The sequence below is a fragment of the Alnus glutinosa genome, chromosome 4 (assembly GCF_958979055.1).
Source record: "Alnus glutinosa chromosome 4, dhAlnGlut1.1, whole genome shotgun sequence".
Classification (NCBI taxonomy): Eukaryota; Viridiplantae; Streptophyta; class Magnoliopsida; order Fagales; family Betulaceae; genus Alnus; species Alnus glutinosa.
In genome coordinates this window covers 4,304,952-4,325,952 of record NC_084889.1, presented here as the reverse complement: position 1 = coordinate 4,325,952, position 21,001 = coordinate 4,304,952, and the positions used below count along the sequence as shown (strand labels likewise).

Sequence of the window (21,001 nt, the reverse complement as noted above, 5' to 3'; positions counted from 1 at the left end):
TGTATGTATGAATTTGAAAGTTGAAGATTGCACAATGTATCCAACTCTATCAAAACTTCACCCAAAATCAACTTTCTCAAGCATTTTCCATAAGTGATTGTCGGCCTTTTAATATGAGTATGTCAAATAGGTCTTTCCTTTAGTGGTTAACAATATTCTCATCACATACAACCTTTGATAATACCAATTTTAAGTAGTGACATTTTACATTCTTAAGGTTCATGAAATATACCAATTTCAAGTAGTGATATTTTACATCTTTAAGATTCATGAAACATACCAATTTCAAGTAGTCACATTTTACATCATCAACGTTCATGAAATAAAATTACAACTAATGACATACAACAAAAGCATTCACTACATGAACAAATGTAATCTAAAACTAACACATAAAACCTAACAAAAGTGCAACAATTAATCCCCACGACATAAGCAAAAGGACATTTAATCGTTTCTCTTTTTTCACTTGTTTCCGACGTTCATCTTCCATGGCCTTAATCCTCACCCTCATTTCAAATACAAACTTGCCGCCATGTTTACAAAGGCGTGATTCAAATCATTCAAAATACTTGCAATGTTTGCCTTTGCCGAATTGAGTGCATCCAAAGAATCGTCTCTCCGGATTTTTATCCGTCCATGAAGTCCTTAGGTACGTTTTCATACCACAATAGCATTGCCGCAACGACTTTTCATTGCCATTTTCCGATGATGATCAATTTGATGACATCTAAATCAACAAACAAATGATTTCAATTAACAAAGGAGTTCCAATTCCATTTCCATTATGTTTCTCATTCTAAACTAAACTTATATCTTTCAAAACTAACCAAAAAAAAATAAAAAAATTATGAGTTTGGTCATATATGTTTATATTGCAGATCTAAACTCACTTATCTCCAACCCATCAAAACAATCGTGATTTTTCTAGACTATAACTCCAATTTGGTAAATGAAGACACTTTCAAAATTCTTATAAATTGAACTTACAAACATTAAGAATGTTCAGTGTGTAAGAACTTAGATTCAAAACATCAATGGAAGTTACTTTGCACTGTTTATGCCCACTGGTTCAAGAACACAAGTACTTCATATATTTTTAACATAAATTTTGTTGTCTGATGTTAATAGAAGATTGAAAGAAAACGCGAAGGAAGGAAGGTCGCTTTAGGGTTGGCAATTTTTGACACGACCCGCGACCCCGACACGAACACGACACGAAAATACAGGGTTTGAGTTTGGGATAATCGGGTTGACCCTATTATGACCCGTTTATAATTGTGTCTGGCGGGTCAACCCGCGGGTGACCTGCCAGACACGATTATGACCCGTTTGATTTTTTATTTTATTTTATTTGATTTTTTATTTTTTTATTTTTTGATTTTTTTATTTTTGTTTTGTTTTGTTTTAATACCGAAACTTCCAAAGAAAATTAGAAAACCTAGCGTCCCTTAGCCGCACCGCCCGCACGCAGTACACACTGCTTGGCTCCGACGCCCCTTGGACGAATCCTTGCTATCGCCTATCGGTCTCAAAAATCGGCGACAAATCCTTGCTATCCTTGCTATCGGTCTCGGAAATGGACGAATTAGTGAGTCTTCAACTTCCCTTGCCTGTGATTAGTGAGATCCTTTAGTGGGCCAAATTTCTCAGGGCTAAATCCTTTAGCTATGGAACAAGATTTGAGAAAGAACAAAAAGTGCACATAGAGAGGGAGGGAAAGAATTAGAACCGAGAGCTTGCTCTATTTCTAACTCAGTTTGTTTTCTTCTTTATCCTTTGCTTTGTTCTCTTTCTAGTTTCTATTTCTCTGTCTCTCTAAACACTTCTTCCCAGGCAAGGGAAAGTCATATTTCTTTGTCTCTCTAAACTCTTCTTCATAGGCAAGGGAAGTCAGAAATGGACGACTAAGACGAGATAGGCTTGGATCTGGGTTTTGTGGTCATTTTGACATGGGTTTCTGTTGGGTCATCAAGATGAAGACAAAGGTGAACCCAAATTCTGCTTCAGCTTCATCTTCTTCTTCAGACGAAGCCGATCCTTCTTCTTATTCGGACAAAGCTTATTCTTCAGAGGAAATAAACGTGTCAATCAGGTTCGTGTCGGGTAACCCGATTTACAATCGGGTCGTGTTCGGGTCACAGTGTTCAACCCGATTAATAATCGGTTTGGGTTCGGGTTATACCTGTTTATGTAATCGGGTCAGCCGGGTTGACCCGAACCCGACTCGTTTACCCGAAGTGCCAACCCTAGGTCGCTTACCTCTAAGTTCGGCGGTGCTCGAACACGATTGAAAGGATTGTCAAGGAGATGGGTGTTGACCGGCGGGTTGCTTACCTTTGATTTCGGTTGTGCTCAGCAGATGGTGAAATACGTAGTTACCGGCATGACTCTTGAGGAAGAGATGGGTGGTGACCGACCAGTGTGACTCGTGGGTGGGTGGCCGGCGTGACTAGTGAGGAAGGAAGAGGGACTGTCGGGCGATGCGAGTCGAGCAGTGGGGAGAGCGGATGGGAGGCGGAATAAGGGGAGGGGGGGTTAAGTTTGGGGGGGAGAAAACCGTAGAAAGTTACTATAGATGACGTGGAAAAAATGACACGTGTGTCTTATGTGTACAACCCAAAACCGACGTGTTAAATCAAAAATTTGTGTTAATATTTTTTTTTAAAAAAATTACACGTGTCAGCCTCTGATTGGTTCTGACGTGGCGAGGTAAAGACAACTATTAAAATGGCTGACGGAAAACGCGTTCAGGAACCTTTTTGTTATTATGGTTTACTATAGGGATCCCCCATTTAATTTTGTTACCACAAGGAGTTATTTGCAATTATAGCCAACCACAGGGACCAATGGTGTAATTTACCATTTTCTTAAAGTAATGGGACATGTTAGACATTCATTCCTTAATCATCTTTTATCCATATTCATACAACTAAGTGTTAAATTTACCACATTAGATTTGAGACCCAAGATTTGAAAATAAGATAGGTAGAAGATGAATTGGTATCATTTTCCTTAATGAAATTAACGGAATGAGAAATATTAACAACTTTTTACATATCTGCGTACAACCAAATTTCAAAAACTACATGATATTAATTGATTGATCGAACATGACATATTATTAGTGTTTTTTTTTTTTTTGAACAAGGAAATAACTTCATTATAATCTGAGACTCAAATGACCAAAAGTTATAATTAGGGGTACAAAGATTTCTAAAAACAAAGTACAGGACTAGTTCCTGACTTGGAGGGCAGCTGCCTTAGCAGAAGGACACAGAAAGCACATATCTTTTACAAATAAGTTTCGCTATGAGAAGATAAAAAAGCAAGATTTGATCTGTATAAGGCTTCTTCTAATGAAAAAAAAAATAAAAAACCTGTTTTGGAATAAGCTTATCCGTATATTGGAATAAAACCCCACAAAAACTTGCTCAAGAATAAGCCTATTCATGTGCTGGAATAGAAGTAACCCAATTGTGCACCCAAACATCAGTTTTCTTCTTCACTGCCGACACCTTGGAAAAAAAATACACCAAGTTGTGCAACCCATCATCATTCATTCATCTTCAAACGTTGTCGACGACCCCTGAAACAGCACAGAAAGTGCAGATTCGAGAAAGAAAACCCCTCTACATCCTCCACGCTCCCCGCACCAGTCCGAGCCTCACTAGAAACTGAAAACCGATATTTGCTCCTAACTTTGAACATCCCAATCGTAGAACGAAAGCCACCAACTCCAAATCCTCAAAAGGATTAAAGGAAAACACCTTCACCTCTTGGATTTGCAGAGAGCCACCTAGAAGGAAGAAATTAGAAATCCAATAGTCCACGGCTCAATGCCAAGCCGAAAACAAAATCATAAACAAAAAACAAGTAAATAAGACGAAAAAAGCAAAGAGTAAGGGATTGGGGAACGTCCCCTCCCCTTGACCAAGATTTGAAGAGAAACCCATATTATTAGTTAAGTGGACAATATTTTTTGAATAAAGAGACCTACTCAAAATTAGACCTAATTGCTAGAATTGTAAACTCAGTATTAAATTTGATTTTTCCTAACTTATTTTTTCTGGGCTGCTGTTTGCGAAAACTCTCTATTCTCTCTCCTGAAATCTCCCTCCCTAAAACGTCCGGCTGATGAGGGGGAGGTAGTGATTTTCACTGCCTCCTCCTCCCCTTTCCCCCTTTTTTCCCTCTTCCTCCTTCCCCCTCCCTTTCTTGCCTCTTCTGAGGCCCTAATCCCCTCTTCGGAGGCTTTATCCTTCGCCCTAGGCGACTTATCTTGGTTCAATGGGTCTACCGGCTTCTCCTCCACCTCTGGTCTGATTGCAGCTCCCATCCATCGTCTCCATCCTCGGATCCGATCACTTCCACAAGTTCTTATATTTGATTTCTTCAAAGTCAGATCTATCCACTTTTGGAAGCTCCACCATCTCACGTTCCACACCACCGTGCTCCGAGTTTCCTCCGCTTCGATCTGCCGGCCGCCATCTGTCAAGCAGACCTCCACGCGCCGGCGCGTGCCAATCACGCACCTGCGAGTAGATCTTACTCGCGGGCGCGTGTGCTCCACGCACCAACGTGTGGCTGCTGCTGACCGGCGTGTTTCGGCTTCTTCCGCGCTCCTCCAGCTGCCATCGACCTCCTGTGGAATTTAAGGCACCTTTCAACGGCGCGTGGTGTTCACGCGCCGTCGTCAAAGGGCCATGCCGCCGTTGCACTATTATGTTAATTGTTTTTTCTTGTTTTTTCTGGGCTTTTTGTTGTATTTCTTTGTTACTTAGGATTTTCTGTTGTATATTCTATTGTGATCTCTGTAATGATTACCCAAGTGGTGTTTGGATCCTCTGGATTCTGCAACCACCCTTTACCACCTTTACTGGTGGCCCAGGTTCTTGGCATCCGTGTCAAGGCTCAATAGGCCCACATCTTCGGAAGCATTGCCTCCGCGTACTTTCATTCATAGGTTTTAATGTTTTTTCCTTAACGTTATGGGTTGCCCAGCCCTAGTTTAATGTAATTTCTTCTTAACGTACCTATATAAAAAAAAAAATAATAATAAAAAAAAAAAAAAAAAAAATTGATTTTTCCTTGCAATAACGTATTTACGATGCCCTCCAGAATTTCCTTGAAGAAATAGAAGGTCGGGGAAAGAACAAAGAAAAGAAAGCACGCAAAGGATTGCACGCTACATAGACGAAGATGAAACTGGCATGGAAGAACAACAGCAAGAAGCGCTCTCTTTCGGCTATATCAAAGTTCCCAAACCTCCCCTTCGAGAACCAACAGGACCAACACGAAGACGAAGCTAATCGTAGCAGCAACACGCAGCTCAACAAGAAGGAGAACGGCGATGAGGGATCAGCTTCTCTCGAGTCCTCTGACTCATCGGATGCTAAGCAACTTGCCCACTCCTTTCAGGCACAGGGAAATAAGCTCGCTGAGGTATCCCCTAGATTTCTGGTCCCCTCCTCTATTGGCATGTCCTTTTTCTTCTCTAGTTCTTAGTATTAGACATGTAGTTATTTCTCAATTTGGCGAACCCAGTTACCCAAATTAAACAAACAAAAGAAGAAAAGAGAAACCCCATTCTGGGTTAAAATTTAGTTAAAATAAAAATGGGTTTTCGGTGACGGAATGATTTAGGTACGTCACTGGCATATATCCTATGAATACAAATTGCTGCTGGGAAACTGATAGTGAACCCAACTAGGAGAGAAGTAGATTTGGCCTTTCAATATCATATCACAAATGCAGCAATATAACACGTCCGGAATAAAAAAGTAAGCAGATTATTACACTCTCAAATTCAGAGAATAATACATTTTAGTGGTACCCATTATAAATAGTTGATTTTTTTTTGGTTATCAGTAACTTATATTGGTTATTCGATCATCTATGGATAAACTCTTAACGAGATATATTTATGTTAGAATTCCACAAAATGTGAAGTGCTAGTTGCTTGAACTTTCAGTAGAACTTCAAGTGCTCTTAACTCTTTTGAAATTTCCCAATGCTCTTGTCTTTGCAAATTCTTTTTATAGAAACCAGCAATACTTATTGCTCATGTTCTCCCTACAAAATACTCATGTCTGGTTTTTTGAAACTTACCTAATGCAGTTGACTTTGTTAACCCTATTTGAAGGGATCAAGATGGGTGACACAGAGAGGCACCCTTTGCTTGATGATAGAAAGTTTTCACCTGATAAGGACTGATTGTCGGTGATTTCTAGACATAGTTCAACTAATCTTTGGTTTATATGGATTGAAAAATGAATGAAATAATCTCATAAAATATATTTCCGTTGTGTATAAGAGTGATGAGATGCATAATACAAACTGATTTCAGTAGCTTGGATTTCAGTGTCTTTGCAGCCATTATAAAACTTCTGAATTGACAAAGATTTTGTCTAGACCCAAACTCCGAATCATGCTCAGCAAGTCATTCACTTACCTTAAAAATTGAATTAAGAACAAGGGAACATCCTCAGTTAACCTCAAAGTGATGACCCTAATAAGCTAAATCTGGAGTTTTCCATCTCCTGGTCTCAACCAGCCTCTGAATTGTAAGTCATAACCCGTTTCCCACTAATCCAAGTAATAAACTTTTCAAATTTTTCCCCAGAACTCGAGAAAGGAGAGATGACTTTTTATGGAGCAGCTTAGACCAATTTCCCTTCAAAATGCAAAGCCGTTCCATCTTCACTGGAAGCACCAAAAAATAAAAGGAGAATAAAAACATTAAATTGCCCATTGTCTTAAAGGGTTGAACTTTGTGTTTGTTAGACTATTAATTAAATTATTAAATCCATCATTTTCTTATTAGTTTAAGTTTTTGGGTTAAGTGTTGATTTAACATAATATCTTAGCAGTAGTCCTAAGTTCTAACATCATAATTCACTTCTTGTTTCAGTTAAATATTTAACATATTAAGCTTCACTTGTTGAGGAAGAGTTTGAGCCTACATGTGAGGGATAACGTTAGAATATTAATTAAATGATTAAATTCATTATTTCCTATCAACTTAATACCGTCTATAGGTTTAAGCATGAGTTTTTAACAGTATTGTTTGTTTGGATGCAAATGGATGCCAATCAATCATCCTCTTTGGACTTTCTGGATTTCCTACGTTAGTGCTTGCAATGAGGGGATACATTAGTACACAACCTTTGTACTTACTTCTTCCTCGTTTGTTTTTCAATGAAATTACATGCTTGTAAAAGAAAAAAGTGAAACTGTCACTGAAGTTGGAATAAGATGGTTTATCCAGTTTACTTCAAGGGACCTTCTACTTTTGTCTTGCATCCTTGGAGTCAAAGTAGAATTTTCTACTTATCTTCCTTTCAGCATGTTTTTGTATGTCTTTGTTTGAAAACATGTTTTAAAGTTTTAAATATAAGATCTTCATATGGTAACTACATGGCATGCTAGATGCTAGAAGTTGATCCTCTTATTTCATGCCCCTCAGATTTGATTAAAGAAAATAATTAGTTTTTTTTTTTCCCTAAAAGTTCATTCCACGTCCGTACCCTTTACTCGGCCTTGTTTGGCAGTAATCAGAGAGGTTGGTGATGATCTAACATAAAAAAAATTCTCTCGATAGGGTAATGCGGTAAAATAAGATTTCATGTACCTAACTTTAAATTGGTGGGATAAGCATGTCTTTTGGCTAGGACTCCACGTTATACAGAAGTTCACAATCGAGAGATTGATTTGAGTTTGCCAAGTTGGGGAAGTTTGACTTAGGTTGAAGTTCATTTCTTTGAGAGTGGACTTGCTATATTGAAGTTAAACCCTAAGGGGTTGGCTTAAGTGATAAGAGCATTGGTCTTGGTGGCATTCCCATCAGGTCTAAGGTTTGAATCTTCTTGGCCCCAAACAATTTCTTGGGGTCAATCCGCCGGAGAAGCCATAGTATTACCTGATCCATGTGGAGGGGACGCTTTGTACGGATCCAAGGTTTATTCGACAGGGGTGGGTACACGAAGTGGCTCTACTTTGGAGGGGTTCCTCGTCATTAAAATATATATATGTGTGTGTGTGTATCTTTGGAGGGGTGGGTACACGAAGTGGCTTTGCTTTGGAGGGGTTCATCGTCATTTAAATATATGTGTGTGTGTGTGTGTGTGTGTGTATCTTTGGAGGAGTAGGTACATGAAGTGGCTTTGCTTTGGAGGAGTTCCTCGTCATTAAAATATGTGTGTGTGTGTGTGTGTGTGTATATCTTTGGAGGGGTGGGTACACGAAGTGGCTCTGCTTTGGAGGGGTTCCTCGTCATTAAAATATGTGTGTGTGTGTGTGTGTGTGTGGTGGATTAGTCATTACCCCTTAGGTGCAAAGCACCTCAGCTGCTAATCCTTTGTACACAAAGTGGCTCTGCTTTGGAGGGGTTCCTCGTCATTAAAATATGTGTGTGTGTGTGGTGGATTAGTCATTAACTCTTAGGTGCAAAGCACCTCAGCTGCTAATCTTTTGTTCTATTTGGAATGACATCCCAGTGAAATATTAAAAATTCCAATGAATTGCTTTCTTTGCTATAGTTTACATTAGTACTAGAAGGTTGTAGTTTTGTTCATCTATTGTTGTTTATTTGTGTTCTACTACATGATTTGATGGTTTCATTGTTATGCTTATCCTTTTTCTCTTTTGAAGGACGGAAAATACCGGGAAGCATTGGGAAAATGGGAGGCTGCTCTTACTTTGATGCCAGAAAGTGCAGTATTACATGAACAAAAGGCACAAGTTTTACTTGAAATTGGAGATTCATGGAATGCTTTGAAGGCTGCCACTCGTGAGGCCCAGTTCTTGTTCTATTTTTATTTTTATTTTCCAAATAAATTTTCCTATGCATTCATAATGCATGAGAGCACTGTTTTCCCTTATCCCATCTTGGAACTGGTTTTTGTTTGAAACTTCCTCATAGGGTCTAAAATTTTGAAATATATCTTTTACTTTTCTGCAATTTGTGGTACGCATTTGGTTGCGAATGTGTCCTTACTTTCCATGCTTATGTAAGTCTTTTTCAATCACTGTTTTGTTCATTGGGGGGGGGGGGGGGTTTGGACCTGTACGTTTATAGTTTGATGCAATTTCCTGATTAACTAATAAGCGCCTCCGTAGACTTAATTAAAAAATAATAATTATATTTTGCAGGAGCTACTGAATTGGAGCCATCATGGGCTGAGGTATGTAAAACCTTTATGCTTCCAGTGTTGTTGTTGCTGCACATGTAGAATTTGTTTGCAAATCTTAAGCTACAGTGCCTCATTCGCCTTAGAGAATAACTAAAAAAATCCTTTTCACTAGTTTGCCTACTAAATATCTTACTGATGCCAAGCCTCTGAATACTTTAGCATTTTTTACGCTAAGTTCACATACATTTCCAACTAAGCTTGTATGCGTGAATCTACAGTTTATAATTGATAATACATTGATGGAAAATAAATATTTCCATCAAATTTCCATGAAACTAGTGAATTATTGAAAGCCATTTAGACACATTAAATTAGGTCATCCTTATCTCGAGGTACATTTGCTCCGCACATTATCGATAGAACTCCTTATCAAAGTTTATTGCTTTTTTCCCGTTCCCAAATTGATTAATCATACTTAATAAACTTCTTTATTTGTCAAACCTGTAGGCATCAAAGGAAAAACATTGGGAACTAATTCTATTTTGGATTTAGAATTTTATAGTGCTTCACGTAAAAGTCGATTACTTAAAACTCCTTTCAGATTGCTTTCAGGCTTCCAATGTGTATACTATTACCAACCCTAAGTAGTTGGATTCATGGCTTGTTGAGTTGAATGAATTTATGCAAATATCTCATCCCTTATAACTATTTTATTCAAAGCTTATATGATAGCCAGAAATGTTCAACTACATATTTTGGATAATGGAGTAAAAGTTACCATATTTCTAGATAAAAATTTAATTTGTTCTGCCACTGAAAAAGATTGTTAGCTCTCATATCTATTGAATGGTATATTGAAATTTATGTAAAGCTTATATGATGCTGTATAAGATGATCATTTAGCCTTTATCATTTTCTCACTGTTTACGGAACAATTCTAATGAACGTTAAGAACCCAGTTCATAAATGGAAGAGTAGAAACTGATTAATTGTTTCTTACTAAAATCGGATCTTTCCAGGCATGGATCACTCTTGGCAGAGCACAGTTGAACTTTGGGGAGCCTGATAGTGCTATTGAAAGCTTTGATAAGGCATCAGCAATCAAGGTAGTTTCTGAAGTTTCCTTTTGTTTTTGGGATCACATTTTGTGTCTAAGCTATTGACGCAAAATATTGGCCTCTGGTTCTGGAGTATGATACATGAACCAGGAGTGACTGGCTTTATATCAACATGATTACATATATTTGAAATAATTTTTGGATTAATTTAGATGTTGCTAGGGAGTAAAAGCCTAAAAGGAAGTCATGGTTATTGACAAGGACCTTAAAAGATGGAAAATGTCCATCTGCACTTGCTTAGTAAAATATCTTGGTTTTGAAAGGGGTAGAATCAAGAAGGGTGTCCCCGTTTCCAAACATTTATTGGTGTGATCATAGTAGCCCTGGTGAGGTGCTTTGCTAGAGTAAGATATGCTTCTTTTGTATGCTTCAGTATTAATGTTTACCTGTACATGCAGCCTGGTTATGGGGAGGCACAACAGGATAAGCAGACTGCGTTACATCTTGTAAAGAGGCGAAAGCAGCTTCATTCAGCAGGCTTGAGTAGTACTCAAAATCGCTATGTGGTTGGTGAATGATAGGAAACCAGATTATTTAGTTGACTGGGCTGTACAGGGTTGCACAAGAACCAAGTTTCTATTTATTCACGAGAGTGATCAAACCCTTGTGTTTGAGATGAAGAAATACTTTGCCCTGTTCATCTACCAGGGAAGATGAAGGCTAAGGATAGCCAGGACAAGCTCATTCCTTCAACTGACACATTGTTCTTGTAAAGGATGATGCGCTAACTTATGTTAAGACATGGAGAAAGAGAAACCTAGCTTGTAAACTAGTTCCTTGGGTTGAAACTAACACAGACTATCACTCACTCTCTCTATATATATGAAGGTTGATGTGCTAGAAGGGTTTCCCATTTTCTGGAGAAATTCAGAATCTTCCTAGTCTTAGATTTTATTTTCACTTTTATTTATATTTGGAAAAATGTCATGAATCAAAGTTTCAATCACTACAAACCTTATTCATGAACAATCTTCCAAGAAATGCACATGTTGTTATGGATATGAAAAAGGTATGCATAGCACACTTCGCTCATCGTGAGATACTTTGGGACTACCTGTTGACAGCCTGAGGAGATCGATTTCAAGGCTTTAAACATTTAATTTTTGGAGTCAATTACTTTTTTAGTATATGTGGTTTAACGTTTAACGTGAAAGGGTGATGAGAGAGGAAGTTGCGGGTGTGGAGTCCTCTCCCCAGCTAAACTCCCCTCTACGGGAGCCTCTACTCCCTCTCTCTGGTGAGAGGGAAGGGGTTTTCATTTCATCGGATTGTAGTGGAGCGAAAAGAGGAAGTATAAGGTCTTTCTCCTTGCACTGGAGGTGGACGGTGATCTACCCCTTTACCAGAGGGGTGAATCATTGCCCATTTTGGTTTTCTAACATGTAGTATAGGACGTAGGAAAATTGCTTATGTTGTATTAAAGAGGTTAATGCCATTTAATTAGTCTTGAACAAAATGAGTAAAATGAAAACACAAAACCTAAAGAGTTAAAATACGATTTTAAAAACCCGGTTAGATTGAAATCACGTGAAAACTCATGAAATTATTATGAAATTTTCTTAAAAATAAACTTAATATATTTAATTAAATTTAAAAATACAGTTATTTTATAGGTAATTCACATATCACATTACACCTTTTTATATTATTAATTCATCTAAAATAAAATTTTAAAAACGTTTTTGATCAAATTTGCTGTGGCTTTCATTTTTAGTGTGGAAAGAGACATCAACTTGCGTTTTGCTTATATATTTGGAATGAAACATAATGATTCTCCAAAGGAAATGCTGCATTCCTTCCTTTGAATTATTGGTAAGGAGCCGATATGTCCGTGAGAAATGAGATGTACATGTAAAGGAGAAATTTTTTCTAAGTTTTAATGCATATTTATGTACTTCAGAGATCGATGAGGGAGTACAATGATAAACTACTCTTTAAGTAATCATTTCTTTTGAAACATACCACCAAATAATTTATTTATTTATTTTTTTAAAAAAAATCCTCATTTTCTTTCATTTCAGTCTTGAACAATTCAAATGTACATTGCTGTTCACGGGTCTCTCAAGAACACAACACTTTTGGTACAAATATATTTGCGTTGTCCAAGAAAAGAAAAAAAAAACTAATGATCCGAGTTCAAAATGCATGCTGAAGATTGAAAAAACAGACGATGGAAGTATAACAAAAGAACAGTATCCTTTGCTTCAATTATCATGAACTGTTGTTTGGACAAAACATTTTACAACAAAAATGAGAAATATTAGCTTCCGATATCCCCTCAATAATATGTACCAAGTACAGAGCAGCAAATTCAATAGAGGCTCTCAAAACAATAACTTCTTCCCAACTGGCGCTTTAGTTTCTGTTCACTTTAAGCAGGGACAAGACATAGTTCTGGTGCTGCTGACCAGCGACAAACAGCCTTCAGATTCTTATGTATCCAAAAGTCAGCAAGTGTTAACAGTTTACAACCTACCAAAACATCAGTCATTTAAAACAGTTCAGGAAAAAAAATAAAATTCTTGGCATAGGGAGATAAGAGGTACAAAATCGAAATCAGTACTTGAAAAAAACCATTAGTTTCAAATGTTGTAGCCAGAAACTCTCACGCATTTTATAACCCCATTTGAATAGCAGCCAAATTCTCTTCATAGTTTAATGTCTTGGCTGCAGTTAAAAGCATGTCCATGCCTCCACCTTTTTCAGATCCCTCGTCGCCTTTATCATTCCATTTCTTTTGAAGACTTTCAAATGCCTTTAAACTACCTCCGCCTTTCTTTTTCTGTTTATTTTCTGAAGTCTCATATGCTCTTTTTGCCCTGCGAATTGCCTGGATCCCTGCATTACATTTTCTGCAAAACCATTTGCCTCTTGGAATCGATGAGAGTGGTGGTTTCATGCAATAGATGTGGTATGCATGATCACAGCCATCACATAGAACAATCTTATGATCATCTTGATCAGTGAGGCAAACTCTGCACAGACAAGAAGGGCAGTACCAACGGGTAGCATATGATTTTAATTGCTTAGTTGTCAGGCACCTCGCATGGTAGTATTTATTTGGGCAAAAAGAGTGGCTACAAATCTTGAACTTTTCAGTATCTTCTACCTCACTTCCACAAATTTTACAAAGGTAAACGTTTTTGCTGCCTCTTGATTGTTCAAGCCCTTCATCTGCACTACAATTTAAGATCTCTTCCAATTCAATAGGAGTTTCTTCATTTGGAGGAGAAATATCATCATCACCTCCATTGCTTAGAGTCTTGGGGGCATTCAGCCTCTCACACGCTATACAATTTTCATGGGGTGATCCAATTCCACTTGCAGTGCAACTGGCACAGTACCAGCTTTTGGGGGGAATCTCTTTCACAGCAGGCTCAATGCAGGAGACGTGGTACATCTCCTCACATGAATCGCATACTAAACAATCCTTTCCATCTGCCTTGCCTCCACATCGCTTGCAAGTGCAAACTTTGTACATACCACAATCTTCTGTTTGCTCCGGTTTAGTGTGAGAATCAGATTCCCGGGGAAAAAACTGTTTTGCAGTGAAAATAACTTAAAATAGTCCTCAAAACCAGCTTAATTTCTAAAGCAAAATCCTAACCTTACTATCTAAAATGAATTTGGTACACAGGAATTATATGATTTCAGAATTCTCCTATTATCAAGTAACTCGATATCCTATTACAACATTATGCAGAAAACCATTTCTTTAACAGTCTATATGATATTGAAATTTGGATATAACTCCAAGAGAAGAGAAGAATAGACAGGATTTATAACCAAAATTGAGAGATTTACAGAGACAAGCTAAAATCATAGGAGGGAAAAGGAGACGAGAAAGAAAAAAAAAAATGAAAAGAGGAACAGAAGGTTTCTACCATGCCTGATCCCCATCAAAACTACCAGCAGAATCTTGGGGCCAATCAGCTATCCAGTCTTACAGATAACAATAACAACAAAAACCATTGCACAGCTCACATGTTTAAAGCAGAAGAAATATGAGACCTTAGTTGAAGAAATTATTTGACCCCCCAAGATGAAGAAAACCCTCAAGGCTCTGGGCATAAAGACTCTCAAGGCTGGAAGTTAAAACATCTCAGAAAGTACTGCCTTCGATCGAATCCTACTGCTAACCCTCTGGTCAACACTTTTATATTGTATCGTGCATCCAGGACAGGGACCCATATGTGCCTGGGAGTTAGTTGTGAGCTCAAATGCAAGGGACACCTTGTAAGCAAAAGGGAAAGGGAGGGAAAAAACTTCCTTCTTTTCTTTTTTTTGGCAGGAAATTGCTTAGGAGAATAGAGATGCTATGTGCTTGCAATCAGCTCTATAGAACACATCACTTCACTGTAATAGTGGCACAAACATGACAGAGAAGGGAGATTTTCAAAAACATTTCCTGAGTTTATCTTCTTCAAAGAACCAAATGCAGCCAAAACTATCTAGAATAGTATGTTAAACATCCATCTAAATTCATAGATCTGGTTGATAATAATGCTGATGCTGGTAAAGCAAGTAATAGTGCTACAATATAATCACGAAACCCCTGCTTACCTCATGTTTTCCATCTTCACAGGTGCTGTGTACCAATCCTCCCACCTTGGAGTAAAAAAAAACTGACTTCAGATAAAAGGGTAGAAACAATCCATAACATAAAGCATAAAGTGAAAAAAATAAATACTACTAAGTAAACAAATAATCTACTATAAATAAATGTAAGGCAGTTGGAGTGGCATAGGGAGATTTGCAAGTTGGTCTCACATGTTCATGACAGGAAGTCCTTGACATGTCTGAAAGGCTCTTTGCAAGAGAAACAATTTCAGTACCAATACCTTGAAGCTTTCTCCATACCTAGACACATTTATTCAGATTTAAGGCATATCCAAAGACAAAAAGAAACTGAATCACCTTTTTCGAACAAGCATATGTCCTTAGGCTAGAAACTAAACATTGCATAAGCAGCACAGAAGCTTCTACATGAATATAATATTGATCCTTGCAATGAGACACATGAAAAATCAATACAACACAACACATCCAGGAAGATATTATTTCATTTAGCACGTGAGTTGTGTGTGTATTGCTTACTCATGTTGCAACAAATCTTCAACAAATGAAGATAAGATAGTAAATCTCAAACTTCAAAAAATAAATAAATGAAACTGAAGGGAAAGGATGCAACATATATAACAAGTATACAAACACCCACACACAAAAATAAATCAAAAGAAGAAACTCTAAGATACAAAATTTAATATTGAACACCAGAAAGAGCATAGCAAAGAGGATAGGGGGTAATTTACTTCTAATTTGTTCCTCTAATTCAACTTGCCTTTCTCCAGAGAAATTTGTGAGTAAAAGGAAATGACATTCTTAATTGATTGAAACTCCTTTTGGTAAATACTTATACATGACGAGGGACATTTTACTAACTAGAAATCACAACCAGAAGGATAGTTCTCTACTTTTTTAAGAATAGTGTGCGAAACCAATTTTTTTAGAAATAATTCAATGAATAGATTTCTTAAGGTCTAAGGCCAACAATCTGAAAAAGGTATAGCACTAACGAATCCCCACAACACAAAAGGAACCCGGGAGGTAGGAAAACAACCAAAACTTAAAAATAGCCATGAACAGATGTTTTTCAATTTCATAGATTCTCATGAAGAGTATTATTCTAGAATTTCTATTTTTGTGTGCCCAATGGTAGGGAGGGGGAGATTAAAATCAGGTTATGCAATATGTATAAAATTAATCTTTCTATTTTTTAATGAACAAAATTTAGATTATCATGAATAAGTTAATGTCATTAATTTTGCAATGTGAAAAAGTAGAAACATTAAACCAATTTGACAGAACAGATAATGAACCCAAGAGGATGACAAAAAAAAAGATTACAAAAATGAGAAATAAAAAAATTATGATCAGAAAAACATTTTATAGGATAGACATTACCAGTTTCTTTTCAACCTCATATGATCATGACAAGTATGATTCTAAATTTCTATTTTGGGTACACAAGGGCAGCAGATTAGACTCAGGAGTTTTGCACATAAAACATTGATCAGAATCATACTTCACATGAATAGAAATATGAGTGGAATAAAGGATTGTAAAGGCACCCCTAAGATGGTAAATAAGTAATTCATGTGTTCATACATGGGTGAAAAGGATTTTTTTTGAAAGTTCTATTCCAAAATAGAAAAAAAATTCAATACCACCCCCCCCCCCCCCCCCCCCCCCAAAAAAAAAAAATAATAATAATAAAATTAATAAAAAGTTGGGGCAAACAACACACAATATTACAACATCTAAACAGTGACATTTTACACATATTCAATTATTATTTTCAACAATTCATTAAGCAAGACCATTTTAAAAAGTACAACATAAGAGATTAACCAAAAGATGCATCTCAAGATTACCTGTTGAATATCTGAAGAGAAAAGGATAGGTGAACGTTCATAAGCTCCATCTTTCATCCTTGTGTTTATGATACTAAATTCAAAAATGTCAGCCTTGATGCCTTCAAAATTCTCAAACAGTAGCTTGCACAGTGAGGTGAACTTGTCCGAGATTAAAATATTCAGAAAAGCATGCTGACACTTCTCAGTAATAGTATGATGATCTGATTCATTTAAAAATCCACTAGATGTAACACCTGTATGTCCATTAGCTGCTTTCTGAGATCCATTAGACATCCACCCAGTTTGTGAAGATTTCTGCCTATCTTCATCACAATGGTCAGATTCCTGCAACACAAAAATTAAAGGGAAATGATTATAAATAGAAATGATAACTAATTTCAGTTGAACACATGCAACTTTGGTTGCAGCATAAACCTTAATTGTCAGCGTACAATCAATTTCGGGATTAATTGCAAGCGCCTCCCGGATGCATCCCTGTATACCACCTTCATCATCACTTAGTGACTGATACATGTGCTCCAGTACGACATTTCTCCAGTGCCTCTGTGAACAATCATCTGAACCATTCGTAGGTAAACGGACTTGTTCACTAGAATTATTGCCCATAACTGTGGCATGAGGTTCCTTAGGAGTCTGCAAGATTTCAAATATAGTTTGGTAAAGAGTAATAAGGACCAATAAACACCATTACAAACAGAAAACTTGAGAGTTCAAAGGAAGGAGAAGGAAGAAATTTATCTTTTATGCAAACTCAAGCACAAAGAAACAAGCATCACTTGGTTGGCTTTTCTAATTATAATATGTTAATCAAAGAAAACAGTACTAGAATTTATTTCACATCATTGAGAAAGTCAGATATAGTAAAACAACACAGGCAATTTCGGATGACCTGATTGTTTGCCATTAGCCTTCATCACATAGATGCAGCCAGACATCCTTCTATAACAGCCAATATTCAACTGTACCATCGAGAATTCTCGTGTAAACCAAGGTATAAATGTGTACTGTCAAGTGCGAAAGAAATTTCTAACCGCGCAGATTTTCTGAATATGTAAACATCAAGCAGCCAATAGAAAAATGACCATGCAAGAACATGAACATTTGCTACAACCTATCATATGAAACTCCTCAAAATCATGTAAAACTAGTGTTTAGAAAGTTTTCATATTCATAGTGCACAGACATTTAAGTTTCATATTGCAAAAATATCACCCCAGCCCTAAAGGAGATAATAGCTAACCTCACTGCACAGCTTCAACATGAGATTTAGCACCCCTATAAAAAGGATATTTTTGGCCCAAGTCTCGATTTGGCTATGAGACACAATCTAGAATTCATACCCATTGATTACCAAACACACACAAATCTTGATAACATTTATAATACAACAGCTCCAGTAAAAACCAATACATCACCACATTGCCAAATCACACAGACCAGTACAAGTGATTCTACAGAATCAGAATGGATCATTCCACACCAAGACTTACCACGATGTAGCCCATGGCTTTCCATTAAAACCTACTGGTTTCCATTGTAGACTGACTAGAACTTTTCTGGAAATCTCTTTTATGACAGCAGGAAAGATTTATTAGATGCATGTCAAAGAAGGTTTCTTCTAGAGAAAAGTGGCGGTGGAGAAATTGTCCTAGAGAGGGAGAGTTCTATAGGTGAAATAGGTGAAATGAGGAACTTATAGAATAACACTAGAGAGAGAGAGAGCAAACTACAAGAATACAACTTTGTATTTCCGATCATGAGAAAATTGTTTGATGTTCAAGTTGCCAGCTAAAAACCTTCAAACCTACAACTTTTTTTCTTTTTTTTTTTTTTCTGTAGCTCGGATTTTTTCTTTGTTATTTGGGTTTGCTTTGTATTTCGGCTCGGGTTTTGGGTGTCTTCTTTGGGGGTTTTCAGGGCAGGTTTGGGTGCTTGATAGGGTTTTTTTTCATGTATTATGGGGGGCTTCTTTTGTATCTTGGGTGTTTGATGGTGTTTGTTGGAGGCTTCTAATGTTTTTTGGGTTTCATGTGGGTTTTGAGTGTTGTGAGTTTGTAGATCCTTGTGGGTTTTCTTGGGTTTTTATGTGGGCTAACTGGGTTGTTCCTATGTATACTTCTTGTGTACTTAGGGGCGTCTTATGCATTTTTTAATGAAATCTTCTTACTTATAAAAAAAAATATAGCAGGAAATGATAATTCACCAAAAATATTGATAAGAGCATATTTTACATAGAATGCCTCCATTTTTCTCATTGACCATTGCCTTTCTGTATTAGTCCCAGCAAATTAAACTTATTTCATGTCAGTTGTTCAACAATCTGCAAATTACCAAAGACCCAAAGCAGCAAAATGAGCACCCAATGCCATGACGAATTACAGCCTTTTTATCCATAAATCGTAGCAAGGGACCATGCACCAAATTCTATGTTAACCCCAAGTTAGACTTTTATGTGCTCAGTTAAAATCCTATGTGCTTAGTCAGAAGTCATTGCTAGAGGTATGAGCCAATTGTTCATGGTTACAGTTGCTAATTTTGATTGCAATACTTCTTCCATAGCTACAGAGTTATAGTTATAGTCTCTTTTTTCTCTTCTAATTAGTTTTCTATAACTGATATGCTAAGATTCAAACAGTCAATGGCTAAAATTTTATCTACAATCACAGCCATTGCTTCAGGTATAGTTTCAATGCTAAATGTTTCTCCAATTAAAAGCAGTTTACCATGTTCAGATGCAACTTCAGGTTACAACAACACAAACTTTAAGTCTTGAAACTCAAACCATTTACGATTGCTCAAACTGGATTACATATGGAAAATAGAGCAAACCCATATTGCAATCATATTAGAAATTTGCATTAAAAAGAGATTGAGCAAAAACCTGTTTCACTAATTGACTCGCAGCTTCCACAAAGACTCTCCCATCTTCCTGAGCTTTGCTCTTTGTACACAATCTCACATACTTCCGCCTCTTGTAAGTTTGAAAACCCTCACTCCCACCGGAGCTCCACTCAGCACCATCATTGCCAATTCCAATTGCAATCCCGTTATTCACTGCTTCACTTTTCAAACGCTCAGTACCTTCTGTACCATCACCACTGCTTATTCCCTCTTCCTCACCCATCCCTTCAGTACCAAAAAAAAACCCTAATTTCGCAACAATTAGGGTTCCAAAGTGACACCTACAATCCAAGATTTAAAATTTTCCGTGAGTTATCACAATACCCCCCCTTCACAAAACTAACAACAATAGCCAAAACGACCACGACCAAACCCGCTTGAGAGAAAACCTCAAACACTGTTTGGTTGCCAAGAACACGAATGAAAAAAAGAACAAAAAAAAAATGAACGTACAATTCCAACTAATACGCTTTCTGTAGCTTTTGGTTTCTCCGGAAACGACAAATTCAGAGAAAGTAAGCTTAATTCTTGGGCTCAACTCCTTTGAGCGACATAATTTATTTATAGTGTCAGCAACACTTAAAATTACCCATTTTTCTACTTTCTTTGCTTTTCTTTTGCTATATTTTCTCAGCAGCCAAACAGAGCATTATAGAAATTTTTTTAAAAATTTGAGAGAGCATTTAAGGCTAACAAAGAGAGTTAGAGAGAGCAGATAGAGTTACCTGAGAGAATTTTTGAAGCCTCAAAGACGATAAATCGAAACCCTAAAATCCAAGATATGGGTGAGTTGGGACTTTGCTGTGGCTCTTGCACTGGCCTAATCCCAAAGATTTTTAAATTTTTTTTCACCGGGTCTTTTTTCTTGTAGTAACCTTTTTTATTTGACCATTGGGTCGGGTCCGGGGGAGCGGATGACCCGGAAGTGTTGGCGGGAGCCGGTGGGGGCAACCGACAGGTGGCGGTTTCCCAGTGAGCAATGTCTGAGAGTCAAACACTCCTCACTGGCTGTCAAAAATCAGAACCCCATAGGAAAAGATTAGGGACTAGAGTGTAGAGAGGGCCTAGAGGAATGTGCGTTGGCATTTGGCACTTGACAGTTGACAGTTGACAGTAGGTGTTCATGCAAAGTAAACACCAAGATTAGATTTTACAATAAAACGCTTAATAGTGTTAATATATTAACTAAATGATTGTTTTAATCCAATGATATTTTAAAAAATAATATTAATTTTTTACACTTATTTATTTTATATTAGTTGATGTGTCAAATTCATCCAATCATATCATGCCAATCACTTTAAAAACAAAAAATAAAAATACCCTCCCAAATTTTCCTTTTCTCCCAAGCCCTAATCTCTCTCTCCTTTCATCCAATTCTTATCTTTATACATGGTCTCTACAATATATT

General features: G+C 37.1%; 2 protein-coding genes across 4 annotated transcripts; one reads left to right on the top strand and one right to left on the bottom strand.

Annotated features, from left to right (window-relative positions):
* The first annotated feature begins 5,124 nt into the window (after nt 1-5,124).
* On the top strand, nt 5,125-11,127 carry LOC133866551 (uncharacterized). Its single transcript, XM_062303110.1, has 5 exons — nt 5,125-5,445; nt 8,653-8,791; nt 9,154-9,185; nt 10,154-10,240; nt 10,651-11,127. The coding sequence occupies exons 1-5, from the start codon at nt 5,203-5,205 to the stop codon at nt 10,768-10,770; spliced, it is 621 nt and encodes a 206-aa protein (XP_062159094.1). The 5' UTR covers nt 5,125-5,202; the 3' UTR covers nt 10,771-11,127.
* Nucleotides 11,128-12,429: 1,302 nt separating this feature from the next.
* LOC133866395 (PHD finger protein EHD3) lies at nt 12,430-20,511 on the bottom strand. 3 transcript variants are annotated; one of them, XR_009899870.1, is made up of 8 exons: nt 20,316-20,510; nt 19,571-19,871; nt 17,104-17,322; nt 16,687-17,013; nt 15,023-15,112; nt 14,816-14,860; nt 12,816-13,790; nt 12,430-12,724 (listed from the first exon to the last, which is right to left on the bottom strand). XR_009899870.1 is itself a non-coding variant. In XM_062302904.1 (8 exons), exons 2-7 carry the CDS (start codon nt 19,811-19,813, stop codon nt 12,867-12,869), a joined length of 1,848 nt encoding a protein of 615 aa, XP_062158888.1. In that variant the 5' UTR covers nt 19,814-19,871; nt 20,316-20,511; the 3' UTR covers nt 12,430-12,724; nt 12,862-12,866. The 3 variants fall into 3 exon arrangements, 2 of the variants coding, with proteins under 2 accessions (XP_062158888.1, XP_062158887.1); XM_062302904.1 differs by having other exon boundaries at nt 12,862-13,790; nt 20,316-20,511; XM_062302903.1 differs by having other exon boundaries at nt 12,430-13,790; nt 20,316-20,509.
* Between the last annotated feature and the right edge of the window lie 490 nt (nt 20,512-21,001).

Excerpts from the sequence above, each read along its gene's own strand:
- LOC133866551 (XM_062303110.1), top strand. The coding sequence starts at position 5,203 with ATGAAACTGGCATGGAAGAACAACAGCAAGAAGCGCTCTCTTTCGGCT. Across the intron at positions 5,446-8,652 it reads AGGGAAATAAGCTCGCTGAG|GACGGAAAATACCGGGAAGC; the intron begins GTATCCCCTAGA and ends TCTCTTTTGAAG. Across the intron at positions 8,792-9,153 it reads TGCTTTGAAGGCTGCCACTC|GAGCTACTGAATTGGAGCCA; the intron begins GTGAGGCCCAGT and ends TATATTTTGCAG.
- LOC133866395 (XM_062302904.1), bottom strand. The coding sequence starts at position 19,813 with ATGGGTGAGGAAGAGGGAATAAGCAGTGGTGATGGTACAGAAGGTACT. Across the intron at positions 17,014-17,103 it reads ATTGTACGCTGACAATTAAG|GAATCTGACCATTGTGATGA; the intron begins GTTTATGCTGCA and ends TTTGTGTTGCAG. Across the intron at positions 15,113-16,686 it reads TCTCTTCAGATATTCAACAG|GTATGGAGAAAGCTTCAAGG; the intron begins GTAATCTTGAGA and ends AAATGTGTCTAG.